General features: G+C 62.8%; 1 protein-coding gene across 2 annotated transcripts in view; it reads left to right on the forward strand.

Moving 5' to 3' along the window:
• Positions 1–15,286, forward strand: part of BCORL1 (BCL6 corepressor like 1) — a 34,449-nt gene continuing 19,163 nt past the window's right edge. Inside the window, exons 1-6 of one of the 2 annotated variants that reach the window (XM_048078144.2) lie at positions 1–108; positions 8,927–9,065; positions 11,466–11,556; positions 11,831–14,380; positions 14,725–14,890; positions 15,135–15,215. In XM_048078144.2, coding sequence (XP_047934101.2) covers positions 8,980–9,065; positions 11,466–11,556; positions 11,831–14,380; positions 14,725–14,890; positions 15,135–15,215 — 2,974 coding nt within the window. In that variant the 5' untranslated portion in view covers positions 1–108; positions 8,927–8,979. Of the gene's footprint in view, positions 109–1,377; positions 1,535–8,926; positions 9,066–11,465; positions 11,557–11,830; positions 14,381–14,724; positions 14,891–15,134; positions 15,216–15,286 lie in introns of those variants that run through there. The other variant, XM_067005094.1, reaches the window with a different exon arrangement.

The following is a 15,286-nucleotide window of genomic DNA, read 5'->3' on the forward strand; positions in this document are numbered from 1 at the left end:
TCGGCGGTGCGGCTGTTGCAGCAGCGGGCTCCCGGACGCTCCGGCCTCCCAAACCTGCCTCTCACCGTCCTCTCCCGCCCGCGTTTCGCACCGGGCTGGAGGCGAAAGGTAGGAGAGGAGCGGGGGGGGGGGAAGGCGGCGGTGAGGGCAGAGGCACCGGGAGCGGCGGGGGAGCCCCGTGCCGCCCTCCCGTCCCGCCGCCGGTGCTTCGGGCGCTGGGCGCCTTCGCTTTCCGTGCCCTTCCCGGAACGAGGAGGGGGCTGCAGCCCGCAGCCGGCCTCGGCAGCGGCCGCACAAAGGAGGCGGCGGCGCCGGGGCTGCCACGCGTGGGGCCGGGCGCTGCGGGGCCGCGGCTGCTGGGGCCCGGGTCGGGGCCGCTCGGAGGCCGCGGCCCGGGCGGGTGGTGGAGGGGGGGGGGGGGAGGACCGGGGGGGCGGCCCCGGGCCGGGGCAGGCTGTCAGCCGGGGCGCTGCGGGGCGGGCCCGGCGCCGCGGCGAGGCCGGAGCAGGCCGGGGGCCGGGGGCGGGGGGGCGCGGCGGGCACTGCCCGGGCCCGGGGAGAAACTCGCGGCCCCGCCGCGGCGCCCGGTGCCCCGCGTGGCGCGGGGACGGCCCCGCTGCACGGCACGGCCTGGGGCGGGCACCGGCACCGGGACCGGCAGCGGGACCGAGACGGGGACTCGGGGTGGGGTGGGGGGGGTGGGGGGGGGGCTCCGAGCGCCGTGCCGGGGGGGACCCCCGTCGGCCGGTGCCCCGCGGGGCCGCGCTGCCGTCGGCCCGGGAGTGGCGGCGGGGGCGCCGCGCTCGGTGCCGGCGGAGGCTCGGCGCTGCCCGTCCAGCGCAGCCCGCTCCGGGCGTGGAGCGCCCGCCCCCCGCCGCCGCCGCCGCCGCCGCCTCCTCGCCGCCCTCCCCCTCCGGGTGCGGAGCGCGGCTCCCGCCCCGGGTGCGGGTGGCGGTGCCCCGGCCGTGTGTGTGCGCGGTGCGTGTGTGTGTGCCCGTGTGCGTGTGCGCGGGGCTCCCCCCGCGCCGCGCCGCCGCTGCCGTCCGCCCGTGGGGCGCGGAGCGGAGCAGCGCGGCCCCTCCCCGCCCGGGGAGCGGCCTCCCCTCCCCTCCCCTGCCCCGCCGTCCCCTCCCCTCCCCGCGCCCCCTCCCCCGGGCTGTGCCGGGCGCGGAGCCCCCTCCCTCCCCCTGCCTTCCCCCCCCCCCTCCCCTCCCCGCCGCCCGTTCCCTCTCCGGACTCGGCTGGCTCCGCACAGCGCCCCCCCCCCCCGCGCGGGCAGGGCTGGCCGCGGGGCACGCCGGGAGTTGTAGTCCGCGGGGCGGCGCGGCGGGCGGCCGGGCGCGGCGGGCGGACTACGGCTCCCGTCAGCTCCCGCGGCGGCGGCTCGCTCTCGCCCTCACACTCCGGCTGCCGCTGCCAGTGTCTCCGCCGCCGCCGAACCGCCGCTCGCCGCGCCGGGGTCCGACCCGCCGCCTCGGGCACGGGGCCCGCCTCGGCCCGCCGCCCCCGCCGCCCAGCCCGGCTCGGGAAACAGGTGCGTGCCCGCCCCCCCGCCGCCCCGCTCCGGACGCCCGGCCCCGCTCCGCCCGGGCACCCCGGGCCCGTTCGCCCCGCACCCACCGCCGGGACCGGGGGCGGCGGGGACCGGCGGGGGGGTGCCGGGGAGGGGGGGGCGCGAGGCGGACGGGGCGGGCGTCCCGACCCCGCGCCCCGCCGGCCGGGGTCTCCATGGAAACCGGTCCCGGGACACCTCGGAGCGGGCGGCGGCGGCGGCGGGGTGGGGGGGGGGTGGGGGGGCGGCGGCGTCCTGCGGCGGGACGGCGGCGGCGGGCGGGGGCCGCGGGCGGTGACAGCGCCGGGGCCGCCGCGCTCTGCGCTCCGCTCCCTGCCCCGCGACGGCGCCGCGTGCCGCTGCCCAGCCTCGCGCGGCGGCGCCGGCACCGGCACCGGGACCGGCGGCACCTGCCGCTACCGGGGCGGCGCGGGGGGTCCCGGGGCGCGGCGGACGGCGGCGGGGCCGGGCGGGGCGGGGCGGGGCGCGGCGGGGCGCAGCGCACCCGGGGCGGCGGCGGCGGCGGCGGGACGGCGGCGCCGGGCGCTCGCGGAGTTTCGCGGCGTGGCCCCGCGGCCGTCCCCGCCGCCGCTACCGGGGGCCGCCGGCGCCTGGCGGCGAGTCCCCGTCCCGGCCCGGCCGCGCTGGCGGAAGAGCCCTCCCCGGGGGCAGCGCGGCGGCCGCCGGCTCCATATTCGGGGCTGCCCCGCTGCGGCGCCCCACGGCCCTGCCCGGGGCCGCGGCGAGCGGCCCCGGGGCCAACTGTTGAACCGGGGACGGGCCCGAGGGCGGCGGGGCCTGGGCCGCGGCGGGGCCGCGGGGTGCCCGGGTGGAGCCCCCCCCCCCCCCCCGCCCCCGGCTCCCCCGCCGCCCGCCCCTCGCCGCGGCTGCCGGGGCCCGGCCTCACCGCGGGGCTGCGGCGGCCGCGGGGACGGGGACGGGGGCGGGGGGGGTCCGAGCCCCGGACTCCGTCCCCGCCCGGCCGTGGCGGGGCTGAGGCCGCCGCTGGGGCCCCGCAGCTCCGGGGCGGGCTCGGCGCTGCCGCCGCGGCTCCGCGGCCGGCCGAGCGCATCGCGGGGCGGGAGGGGCCGGGCCCCCGCCCCGCTCCCCGTGCCCAAGGTGAGCGGGCCCGCAGCGGCGGCACCGGCACCGGCACCGGGAGGAGGCGCTTCCTGCCGCCGGCCTCGCCGGAGAGGAAAAGCCCAACTCCTCCGGCGGCGTGTCGGTACCCGGCAGGTCGGTCGGCGAGCCGATCCCGTGTCCTCGTCTGACCGCGGGCGAAACCCGTTCGGGAAAGCGTCGCCGGGAGGTCTGCCGGGCTCCGAGCGCGGGACGGGGCGAGTCGCTCCTCTCCCTCGGCATCCGCTCTCGGGAACCATTGTTCCCGCTGGGTGCTGCCCGAGCTGGGGGGGACGCGAGCGAGGCGAGGGCTCCCGCACCCCGCAGCCTGCCCTGCACCGCGCTTCGCTGCAGCTCGGCCGCTCCCGGTGCCTGCGCGGCACTACCGGCAGCGTGCTGCCCGCTTGTCCGCCTGCCCCCAAAGGCTCCTTTCTGGGAAGGTTTCCGGGCCCTGGCGTGGTTTGGCCTTCGGGAGGAAACCGCCACGGGCACCTCTGGGCTCTGGTGCTGCGGGTGGGAGGCTGCGCTCCGGCTGCGGCGTCTTCTACGCCGTGGGCCTTTCCAGGTGCGGTCTCAAAAACGTTTTACGGATAGCCGCGTGTAGTGGTATTTATTTTTCCCCCCATCCCTTTAAAATCCACTAGGATGGGCTTCTCTGGGACAGCCCAAGTGCCTCGAGCGAGTCAGGCTCTGGTGACAGAAGTTGTCCAGCAGCCGGGACGTGCCATTAACAGAGCACTCGATGTGCGCCAAACTTTTTTTTTATTTTACACAGGGATGGATTTTCTTTTTCTTTCTATTTTTTTTCCCCCCCAATTCATCACGCTGAGTATTTATAATTGCTTACGGTGTTACTGTGTCTTTAAATCAGCTTAAGCAAATGCGTGCAGGCAAAGCCTGGCTCAGCACCGCAGCGGTCCGGGGCTGTGCGGCCCCGGGGGAGACCAGACCCAGCGCAGGGCTGCTGCCGGGGCCGGGGCCGGACCCAGCGCCTCACGCCTGCTTCCAGCAAAGCGGAGACAGACAGACCTGTCCCTGCTGGGTTTTGTTCTCCTAATAATTGCTGCTTGCCAGTTTGGCCACAATTTCTGACCTCTCCGTGAGAAATGCACAATAAAGCACTGTCTTTTTTTTTTTTTTTTAATTTTGCTGCATATGATACCCTGTGTGGGTCCTGGGAGAGGACCATCATGATTTACTTATTTATTTTTTGTATGCAGTTCTCTTTAAAGGGGTTTTCTGAAACACCGTTTGGGGCTGAATCTCTGCCGCTGCATTTCAGGCAGCGCCCCGGCTGGCACTTGCTCTGGACTTGTGTCCCTCAAATGGACGCCTGACAATCGCACATAAAAAAAAAAACAACAAATATATTTTCTTGCCTGTGTTACTAATGGCAACGAAGATTGCCAAAGTGAGCAAACTATCGTGAGCAAATGAGACTGTCCCTGTTGATGCAGATCATTTCCTCCTGACCCATCTGTGCCCCACCGAGGGGCAGCAGGGGCACGCTCCTCCTGATTCCGCTGGTTTTGCTCACGTCGAAGTAAGCGGGTTGCAGGCGGCGAATGCCCAACGGCAAGTCCCGCTCGGCTTTCCTGCAGCTGACATCATTTTACAATTTCGTTGCAGGGGAAAAAGTGGCATTCTGGGTTTTGCTCCTCTCTGGGAAGGAGTGTTACAAAGGTGTCTCCCGTGGGTGTGTTTCCAGGGTCAAAGTGCATCCCTGCCGGCCTCCCACAGTGCCCCCTGGCCAGCCGCGCTGTACAGCACCTTGGAAATCCCAGCGACTGCGTCCTCCCGATCTCCTGCTGCCGAGGGATGCGCCGGACTTTTTCAGTACGCTCAGACGGGAAGGTCTCCCTTCCCTTCCCTTTCTCTGAGCCGCTGTCCCAGTTATGCCGCAGGGAAGCAGAGCCGACGGGCAGCGTTGTGCCGTGCCCGTCAAGAGCTCGGCCCCCAGCTGGGTGCATCTCTTTGTCTGCTCAGAGTGACCCAAAGTGGGATCTCCAGAGCTTGCCCTTGGCCTTGCGAGGTTTGCTTCGCGGTGCTGTGAGAGCGGCGTGGGCAGGCGGAGCTGCCGTTCGCTCTGGGGGAGCTTGCTGTCACCTGTAGTCCCACGCTGCGCATCGCCGCGTTGCTTGAGGGCGCTGCACAGCACTGTCATACCTGCCCAGAGCCCGAGCAGAGGGAAGCTTTGTGCCGTCAGCTGGGAGGTTTGAGGAGGCTGGCCGCTGCTGTTTTGGTGCCTGTCAGCTCCTACCTGGCCTAGGCAGGGCACAGTGGAGACAGCAGTGACGGGTCGGCAGGTAGATCAGCTGCTAGTGCTAGGGTGGAGGAGAGGAAAGGTAAGCATCTTAAAATCCGAGCCATTTCAATACTTGGAAATGTATAGAGCGGTAAAATATATAAAAAGCCTGTTGGGGGAGTAAAGACAGCACGGTCCTAAAGCTGAATGCGTTCGCAGCGTGAAAAAGCGGATGGCGCAAGCCGTCCCTGCGAAGAATGGGGAAAAAACGCCGCTCTGTACCTGCCTGGGTCCACCCAAGGCACCGGGGCAGAGTGTGTTCAGAATCACGGCTCTGGCTGGCTTGGTCCCAGAAGTACGGAAAGCAGGGCTGCACCAGCTGACAGCGTAGATGTGACACCCGTTAGGGTGCACGCTGACAGCAGCAAACTAACTCAGCGTGGAGTTTGTCGGGAAGAAAACAAAGCCCTTGTTACCTGTGGCTCATGGCAGCCTGGGGAAGTTGGCCTAGGTGTCTGCCAGCGCGAGCGCTGGAGAGGCTGAGCACCGCGTCCCATCAGGGAGCTGGGCTGGCTGAGGAATCGCAGTTATTTGCAGAGGGGCGGCTTCCCGTTTGCAAATCCGTTTTCCTTCGCGACTACTCACACACCTCTGCCGCGTTAATGCCAGGGTGGGAGATGCAAGCGCGAGGGGCAGCATCGCAGTCAAAAACGTAGTTAGGAAGCCTGGCAACTCACATTAGGATCCCTGAGGGTGAGGAGCAGGCGTGATTTTTAACAGTGCCCAGCATGGAGATGACATGGGCTTAATTCTCTGCGGCTGCTGGGGAGCTGATGGGTAAAGTTAAAAGCAGCCTGTCCTGCCATCCTTGACAACTAGCGTTGCCTCGGCGCTGCTGGGATGTTAGGGCGAGGAGGATTTCTCTATAGGTAATTACGAGAAAGGATCTGTTCCCAAAGAACTTCATCTCAGGAAATTTGTTTCCATAGACTGTATGGCTGTATTCCAGCCTTGGGTTAAGTCCTGACTTAATTCAAGGGGACTTCGTGTGCAGTTAACTTGAGCAAAAGCACGGTTTTACTACAAAAAAGACATCTAATGCTTTGCTATTTCTGGAGCCTGGCAGAGACTGGTTTGCATAGTAGTGTCCTGTCCATTTGCAGAGCAACAAGGGGTTTTGTCGTAATGAACAAAAAAAAAAAAATTACAATGCTTTTAATGAAGTTAATTCATTAGTGTTCGTTTCATTGAAAATCTCTCTGAGTGCTTGCTGTCGAAGACAAACGTGTTCAGCACCTTTCTTGCTGGCAATTCTTAGAGCACGTTTTGCTTTGAGAGGTGAACGAACTTTAATATCACACGATGAGCCTCTCTCCATGCAAAATGTGATGTTGATGGTCTTATTTCATTCTAAACTCATTTTCTTTGGAGTTAATTAGAATTGGCTGGGCACCTATTTAGCTAAATCAAAATAAGACTGTGGTTTCATATACCCTTCTTTTGGCAGAGGTTCTGGATTAAACAGATTCTGTGCCAGGCTGCACCCCCTCTCCCTCTTGGTGAACCTGATCTAGGAGCTAGTATGGGTTTAAACCCAGCCAGCCCGGGGGAAAAAAAATATATCTCTGTTTTTAAACACAGATCAGCAACCTGGTCAAGTTTACCGGGGCACCCCATGGTTTCAGTGGCATGGTTGAAGGGGTGAAGGGAGAGAAGGGCTTCGGTGGTTTCTGCTACTCGAAGACACGTATGAGAAACCATGCCCTAGTTGTGTTCTCCAAGGGGTTCCTACTGGTTTAATTACATCCGTTTAAAGTCGTTTCAAGCTGAACCAGTGTAGAAGAGGGTTTGCTTGTGTTGACTCAACTAAAAGTCTCCTTCGATCCAGGCACCCTGCAGCTGCTCTTTCTGGCTTGGCGTTGCACAGGGAGCCTGCTCTTCCCTGCGTTTCTCAAACAAACTTCCTAGTCGGTGCTCTGAAGGATGCTCTTCTTTTGCCGTTCCTTCCAGTTTGTGTTTGAGAATGTGCCTGTTGTTTTCCCCGTGTTTTATTCCTTCTCATACTCGAAATCTTGTTTTTTCATCTTTTTTTTTTTTTTCTGTTCCCTTTTCATTCCCTGTGGAATGTCTGTCTTTGGCACGTGTCCCACATCATCCGTAGAGGGTAGAGACCAAGAATTCGTGAAACAGCGTCTATCTCTGTTGCTGTGCCCCCCTGGCTCTCTTCTAGTGGCCATCCCGCCTCCTCTGTTGGCCGGTTCTTACTCGAGTACTCAAGCCGTGTCATTTCTCCCAGCCCCCTGCACCGCCTTGTTACCGCTTCCCTCGCCAGACCTATTCTCGGGCCATGCCTGTGCCGTGCTTGTTTTGATGCTTCAGCTTGCCTCCAAACTTCTGTCCTGCGCCGCACAGCCCTGCGCGTCCCCTTCCCCACTCGCACAGAAGGTCCCTTTTGATTTCTCCCGAAACATCTGTCCTGTCGCTGTGCTCAGGGGCAGAAACTTTCTCCTCCCCTTCTTTCAGTTTAGCCTAAGATGGTGAAATCCCCGCAGATTGTTTGTTCCCCTATTTCCTTTATGTTGCATTTCTCTCCAAGCATCGAAAGACTCCTCCCCTTCCTGCTCCAAGCCACCTCTCATTCTCTTTGGGTATGACCCTGCTCTCTGGCTTAGAATTGGCCCAGCTCCCCCTTCCATTATATAGTATTTCTTCCTTCTTACAGCGTGGCTCTTACTAGATTTCCCCCTCTTCTTGTGGCTCCCGATTTCCACCGTTTTGTTCACTCGTAGACTCGTATGTGCAGATGTGTCTGTCGCTTCTTTTTTAGCCAGCAAACTGCCTTGCCCCCGTTTCTCCTGTGCGCCTGGCCTTTCTTTTCCATTTTTGGAGGATCCCTACTGGCATACTTGGGCTTAGGCGAGGACACCTGGCAGCAGCTGCGTTCAGAGGGCGCAGTCAGTTCGGCCTGAAGGTCCCTCTGCAGCTAGTTTCAGCATAAAGGGATCGTGCAAGCCACTTCTTGTCCTGTTCACAGCTTGTGTCGCCAGGATTTTGTCAGGGAAAAGACAACTGACAGAGATTTGGGATCACGTGTCCCTTTTAGCCTCTTCCCACTCTCACCCGCTGCACCAAGAACGCCCCTCTGCCTCTTTGCCTGCTTTCCCTTCGCGTGTTTACTGTTAATGTGAATCGGGAACCCCTTTGGCGGCATCTCTGACGCTTGCAGTCAGTCCTGCTCGGTTCGACCTGCTTAGTGCTGTAGATCCTCTCCTCCTTCCTTGCCTTTTCCCTGATACGACTTCAGCAGCAAAGCTGCCTTAATGCTTGAACACCCAGCGCTGCACGATTGGCTGTGATATTCTCCCTCAAAAGCTCCACCCAGCCGACGGTGCATCGCGGATGCTCACAAGTCTCTGTGTTTCCTCGTGTTTTCCACCCGTACCTCCACTGAATACCAGCACCTTCCCAACAGAAGGTGCTGTTGTGCTGGGGTGTGGAGGTATTCGCTTAACGGCACGTCTGATGGCACTGCTGGCAAGCCTCTGCCCCCCCTCTCGGGTTCCTCAGCCGCTTCCTCGTTTGAGTTTTTCCGCGTTGAACCTGGCCCATGCTGGTTTATCAAAGTAATACGAAGCCTTGGGGATGTCCGTGTTTGAACAGGCCATCATCTTGGGCGAAGGTCTGTCTCGAGGCTCTCTGTCCTGTGGGAGGAAAACCGGGGGAATCTTGCAAAGGATATGCATGTGCGTGAGGTTTCACCTGTGTGAAACTCGTGAGGTAGCCTGAGGCTTTTTGGCAATAAAGATCTTTGATAAGAGGATGAGCGGACTGTGGATCCTGTCCTGAGGCACTGCTTATTTCTTGTAGCCGCCTTCCAGCCATGAAGCGTCTCGGACGTTACACCCACCCTGCCTGGTGATGAAACTGGGATAAGCGTGGTTGAGTGGTTGTCCTGGCAAGAGTTACCAATTCTCTGTTCTACGCTTTTTCTTTTTTTTTGCTCTCTGTAGGCAGAGTGGCCCCTCGAGCCCCAGCAGGCCCTGGTCGGTGACGAGCAGTTGTCATGATCTCTACAGCACCTCTCTATAGCGGGGTGCACAACTGGACCAGCACAGAGCGGATTCGCATGTGTGGCCTCAACGAGGAGAGGTGAGGTGCGTGGGTGGCTTGGTGGGGGAAGGAGGTGGAGGAAGTGAGCAAGGGGTCTGGGAGAGGGGCTATGGGGGGGGCTGGTGCTCTCGGTCACTTTTAGTAGGGAATCGGGCTGAGGGGTGAGTGCTCCGCTCTCTGCAGAGGACCCATGGGCTGCGTCCGGCTGCGCCGTTGGGTCGCAGGGCTGCGCTCCTCGCGCACGCTGTCGGCTTCATCAGACTTGTGCTCTTAACCGCAAGGGAAAGCAAAGAGCTTGACCCACTGCGAGCCAAGCTACTAAGAGCTTTCAGTGACCCAGGAGGGTTAGTGCAGACCTAACGATTAGATGGGAGAGTTGTGACATGCCACCAACCAAATAGGAGATTAGGGAGGATTAGTGGCCCGAAGGCAGAATCGATCAAGGCTAGCTCCTAACCTGTCCCATGTCTTTCCATTGCCTTTTTATTGCCACAGCCTTGGGGTCTTGTTCTCAAAACTGATCGGTTGGTGGCTTCCTTGGGGCTACGTGCGTCCAGAACATTTGCCAGAGCCTGGAAGGTTTTACAGGCTCACGGGCAGCACGTGCCTGTCTTCCCTGGCTTCCGCAGCAGAGGCTTTTGGCAGCAAGCCCTCCAAGAGCCAGTCGTAACAGCGGGATAGGGAAGAGTTCAGCCTCTCGTCTAGGGCAGAAGCGCAGACAGAGATCATCTGCAGCCCTCAGCCCCGCCGTGCGGCCCTCAGATAAGAGCTGGCGGATGGCGTTGCCCTCTGCCTCTCCTAAACCACTCGGGGCCGCTCCTAGTTCGCAACAAACACTGGGGGAGCTCAGCATCAGGGCAAGGCGGGCGGACCCGGCCGCCCGTAACGGAACGCCCGGCCCCGGCCGTTGGCGAGGCGCGGAGGGCGGCCGAGCTGCGTCTCACCCGGCCTCGCGGGGCTGCTCGGGGCAGCCCACAGGGCCCGAGCCCGGCGGCGGGGGCTGCTCCCGGCCGCCCCTGCAGGTAGCGAGCGCCGACCGGGGCCGGGCCCGTGCCGGGGCTGCGGGGCGCCGAGGCCTCGCGGGCCGGGCCGGGCCGTGCCGAGCCGGGCGGGGCGGCCGCCCGCTGTCCAGCTCCGCGGGCCGCCCGCCGCCGGCCGTGCTCGGGCGCCCCCTGGCGCCTCGCTCGCCGCCCGCCGGGGTGGAGCCGCCTCGGCCCCGAAGCAGGGCCCCGGCCTCGGCCCCGGCCCCGGCCCGGAGCGGGGCCCCGGAGCACGGCGCCGCCGGGTCCGCGCCGCGGCTGGCGTCGGGCGGCTCTCGGCCCGCCAGCGCTCAGCTGTCATCGGCGCCGCGCTGCGGAAACCCGATCCGAGCCCCGGTTAACAACGATCCTCCTAAGCCTTCTGTGGCCCGCCCGCCCCGGGGAGCCGAGGGCACGGGGCTGCGCTGGGCGGCGGGCTGGGGCACAGCCCGGGGAGGGGGCACCCGGCCCCGTGTGCCTGCCCCGGCCCACGCGGGTGCTGGTGTCCCACAGCGTGGGGTCCCGGTGCTGAGCGCTGGGGACGCAGGAGTCCGAGGGTGGGACTCGCTCGGAGAGCTTGCCGCGGTTTGTTTGGAAACGGGGGGCGTGAGGAGGACGAAGCCAGAGGAAAGCGTGTCGTAGCAGAAGCCGAAATTGAGCTCTTTGGTCCTGGCGCCAGCAGTTTGCCCGTAATAGTCCTTGGTTGAAACAAAACTGGAGAGTTGTCAGCAGGTAAATACTGCGAGGGCAAGCGTGTCCTGGTGCACGACACTGCACGTGCAAGCGCCGTCCCTCGTCCAGGCTTCTGGCAGATCGTAAGGACAGCTGTCTCCGTCAGCACGGGTCATTTCCGTGGAGTCCACAGTCCTTGTTCTGACTTCCCACTTTACTCTCAAGAACTGTCTTGCAAAGAGTAAAATGTGCAGGCCAGCAGGACGGGTGGCTGAAGGCCTCAGCTGCTCTGGTCACAGACACAGCCTCCCTCTCCTGGAGGGAGGCCTCCATCTGCATCTGGAGGAGAGCAACAGCGCTGGCTGGGAGCGTGGCTGGGAGACAGGAGCAGGATTGAGGGCGTGTGAGGAAGGAGGGACGAGCAGGATGGAGGTCTGAGGAGGACGGGACTGGCAGTGTGTGGTGGAGCAGAAGGGGAAGCGGAGGGGATAGGAGCAGGCGTGTGGAATCCTCTGGGGGGGTGAAGGCTGTGGTGGACGGCAGTGCTTCTCATCCCCGCAGTCCTGTGGCAGTCAGCACCCACCGCTGCCCTGGAAGGCATGAGGTGTGTGATGGATGAGCTGTCCACCTGGAGCACGCTGCTTCTGCCTGTCGGCTGCTCTGCTGTCCCGTGTGGGGACAAGGGATGGTTAGGATGCTGGAAGGGCACCCTAGGGTGTTGTAACACTGTGTTTTGTTCCCCCCGTAGGAGAGCCCCACTTTCTGATGAGGAGTCTAAAACGAACAGCTCCCAGCACTTGGGGTCTCAAGAGTTTTGCGTCAGCAGCAGCCTTTCCAAGGTGAGCTCCTCGTGTGCCTGTCTGGGTCAGAGAGGGCCTTTTCTCTGATGGAACAGGCCAAGCAAGAGCACCTACCCTAAGGGGTCCTGCAGGCCCCTCCTCTAGAGGGATGCACCTAGGTGCACAAAGGGCAAAGCAGCACTCTAAGCTGGAAAGAGCTGTTTGCCTGGCGTTCTTGAGCCCTGCCCGCAGGACACAGAGAGAAGGTCCTGCCTGCTTCGCTAGGAGCTGCTTGCACAGCTTTTCAGGATCGTCTTCTCCCTTCTGGTTGCAGGTGGAGCTCACAGCAGTCAGCGGTGATGGCAGCAGTGCCCAGGATGCAGATGGCAAGGTGGAGGAAAAGCTTGGACCCAAACTGGAAGAGCAGCCGCCTGATCCCAACCCGAACGCAGAGTGTGTGGGAAAGACTGTGAAAGATGACGTCCAGGGCCCTCTGGCAAGCCAGGGGGATGGCAGAGGGCAGGAGCCTGCAATCCCCAGAGCTGCTGAGCAGGAGAGCAGCGGTGCCGATGCTGCCTGGACACCTGCAGATCCTCCCAGCGACAAGCAGGCTGACGTTCCTCCAGCCTGCTCTGTGGCTCCAGAGAGCGAGCCTGCTGGGAAGGAGAAAACCACCCTGAGCACTGGAGCGCAAGGGCCAGCAGTGCTGGCAGAAGGGACGTTGTCTGTGGTTGCTTCCGGCTGCAACACCTCAGCCTCCACCCCTGCTACTTTTACTTTGAGTAGAGTGTGCTTTCCCACATCTCAGGCCCCTGCTATGCAAAAAGTGCCCCTGTCCTTTCAGCCTGGGACAGTTCTGAGCCCGAGCCAGTCGCTAGTGTACATCCCACCACCTAGCTGCGGGCAGCCGCTCACTGTGGCTACACTTCCAAGCACCTTAGGGGTCTCCTCCACACTCACCCTCCCTGTCCTGCCTTCTTACCTACATGAGCGTTGCCTTCCAGGCATTATTGCCTCCCCAGAGCTGCGCTCCTACCCCTACACCTTCTCTGTCACCAGGCCCTTGGCTCCAGATGCCAAAGTGGTGTCTGTGGAGCTTAGCTGCTCTTCACCTTCAGGTGGAAGTGGTGCCCAGACCGCTGCCGATGGCGCTCCCCCGTCCACAGCTGGCCCTTCCCTCTCGCCCAGCCAGCCTGCACCGGCAGCATCGTGTGGAAGCACTGCTCCCTCTTCTGGCACTGGCACGCACGCCAGAGCCCCGGCAGCGCCTGAGCCGCATGCACCGGGGACCGCTACTTCAGTCTCTCCTCTGAAGTCTCCTCCGCAGCTGGAGCGTGAGATGGTCTCCTCTCCAGAGTGCAGTGAGATGCCGCTCGATCTCTCCTCGAAGTCCAATCGCCAGAAGCTGCCTCCGCCCAGTCAGCGCAAAACACCTCCGATGCCCATCCTCACGCCCGTGCACACCAGCGGCAAAGCACTTCTCACCACGGTCCTGTCCAAGTCCCAGCGCGCAGCACAAAGCACAGGCAGCAGCGTCACCTCGTGTCTCAGCACCACCCCGCCCTTTGTCATCTTCCCCGACTTCCTGCGTAACGGCGAGCAGGGCTCCTGGGTGAAGAACACCACGCTCATTAGCACCATTCCAGGCACCTATGTCGGCGTCGCCAACCCGGTGCCTGCCTCCCTGCTGCTCAGCAAGGACCCCGGCGTGAGCTTCAGCAGGGACCCACGCCACCTTCCCAAGCAGGAGCCTATTTCCATCATTGACCAGGGAGAGCCTCGAAGCACTGGGGTTCCCTGCGGGAAGAAAGCCAACCAAGCTGGAGCAGAGAGACAGCAGGATCCTGCCAGGAGACTTCATGGCAGAGTTACTCCGGGAGCTCCTTTGTGTCAATCCAAGGACATCTCCACCTGGAACCCTGTCCAGGGAAGTGTGTACCCGCGCTGTCCCGTCAACGGAAAACCTTCCAATCCTCAGCTCCTGCCTCTTGGCTGGTCTCCTTATCATCAAACCCCCCTGCTTTCGATTGGCATCTCCACGACAGGGCAGCTGCCCCCAAACCAGAACAGCTCCTGCAAGCCAGCTGGTACAGGCGAGCTCCCGACGTTCCTGAGCGTGCAGCCGACGGAGTCCAGCACCGCAGCCCAGAGCCTGCCGGAGGGGCTGCCCAGGCTCCCGCCTGTGGAACGGGAAGCTGCGTCCAAGGGCAAGAGCTGCCGGGCCTTGCCCAAGCTCTGTGAGGAGCAGGCCAATCCAGTCCCACTGAATGCAGGTCCGTCTCCTCAGACCACTGCTTTGGATGGGAAGGGGGGAAAGGGGAAGGTGGACAACCCTCAGAAGAGTCAAGAGTGCGATGGACCAGAAGCTGACTCGAGTAAAGAGGGCAATGTACAGACTGAGACTCCCCAGGGGAGCTGTAGCCTCAAACAGTCGGATGCAAAGCCTAAAAGCCAAGTGTTAGCAGCGTACTTGTCTCATGATCTGCCCGCAGTCGGGCAGCAGAGCCTGCGAATGATTCCAGAGGCACCCGCGGCGAGTCAGCGCAAGGAGCTGGGCTGCGAAGGCTCCCAGCAGCCGCCAGCTGCAGAGCCCCTCCAGTGCGTGCGCCAGGTGGATCTATGCAGAGTCAAGAAGGAGCGAGTGGAGTGCGACGTGTCATTTGCATCTGTGACTTGCTTGCGAGCTGGGGCTGCTCCGCAGGCCTTTGCCGAGGTCAAGCTCAAAGGCGTGGGCCAGATCAAGCAAGAGGGCAGCGTGCGCTGCAAATCCAAGCGGCAGCATGATGGGGACGCCAGGCAGGCACAAAAGAGACTGAAGTGCAAAGCGCAGGATGGTGAGGAGTCCCCGAGCAAATTGGGGAGCCAGAGCGTGCACGGCCGGAAGGTGGGTGAGAGGCTGGGAGGAGGGGGAATTGGCTGTAGCTGGGGCTGTTGGGTTACTGCAAGGGTTAGCAGGTGAGGTTGGGGGTGAGGAGGGAGCTCTCACGGGGGAGGGCAGCTGAGTGCACAGGGCTTTCTGCCCGCGCTCTTTGGCATTGCCTGGCAGTGGATTGATGTCTGAAATACCTGTATCTGCAGGTAATTGAGAGCAAAAATGGATCTGGGTTGTCAAAAATGCTGGAGGGCACCAGCATTATGAGTGGGGGACAGTGTTTTGTCCCTTCTCCCTTGCTCCTCCAGCACCGTTAATCAGCAGCTCAAGCTTCAGTCTGTGTCCTCCATTCACAGTGGCGAAAACACCACGACAATCTGCATGAACTCAGCAAGCGAGAAGGCCGAACTGGCCTGGGATCAGTGAAGGATCACAACAGCCTCAGGGTAAAGCGTAAGCGTAGGAGGCCAGCGAAGACAGAGTTCCCATCTCCAGCACACCGTGGGGACAGCCACGAGGAAGGTACTGTTGTGAAAGGCAGCGTGTGCTTGCAGGGTCAGGCTGTGGCGGTTTGGGATGTACTAATGCTGTGGGACTGAGCTGTAGGTCTCCAGAAGCTGAATGGCCTCTGGAGCTGGCGGCTTCCTACCACAAACTGGGGTCCTAAACAGACCTGAAATGAGATGCTGGACTGCCCTGCCCAGGCCGGCAGAAGTGTCTGCAGAGATCTGTGGCGCGTCTCCTCAAGGGGTGGTTTTCCCCGCAGGTTGCCTTGAGAAGAAGCCCAAGAACAACTTTCGGGATTTCATTCCGGTGGTGCTGAGCAGCCGGACACGCAGTCAGTCGGGTGAGTTGGGGTCAGGATCCCAGGCGCTGAGACGGCCCCGCTGAGTGAGGGCAGGGTGCTTCACCACCGTG

Source organism: Anser cygnoides, chromosome 13 (assembly GCF_040182565.1).
Source record: "Anser cygnoides isolate HZ-2024a breed goose chromosome 13, Taihu_goose_T2T_genome, whole genome shotgun sequence".
NCBI classification, from domain to species: domain Eukaryota; kingdom Metazoa; phylum Chordata; class Aves; order Anseriformes; family Anatidae; genus Anser; species Anser cygnoides.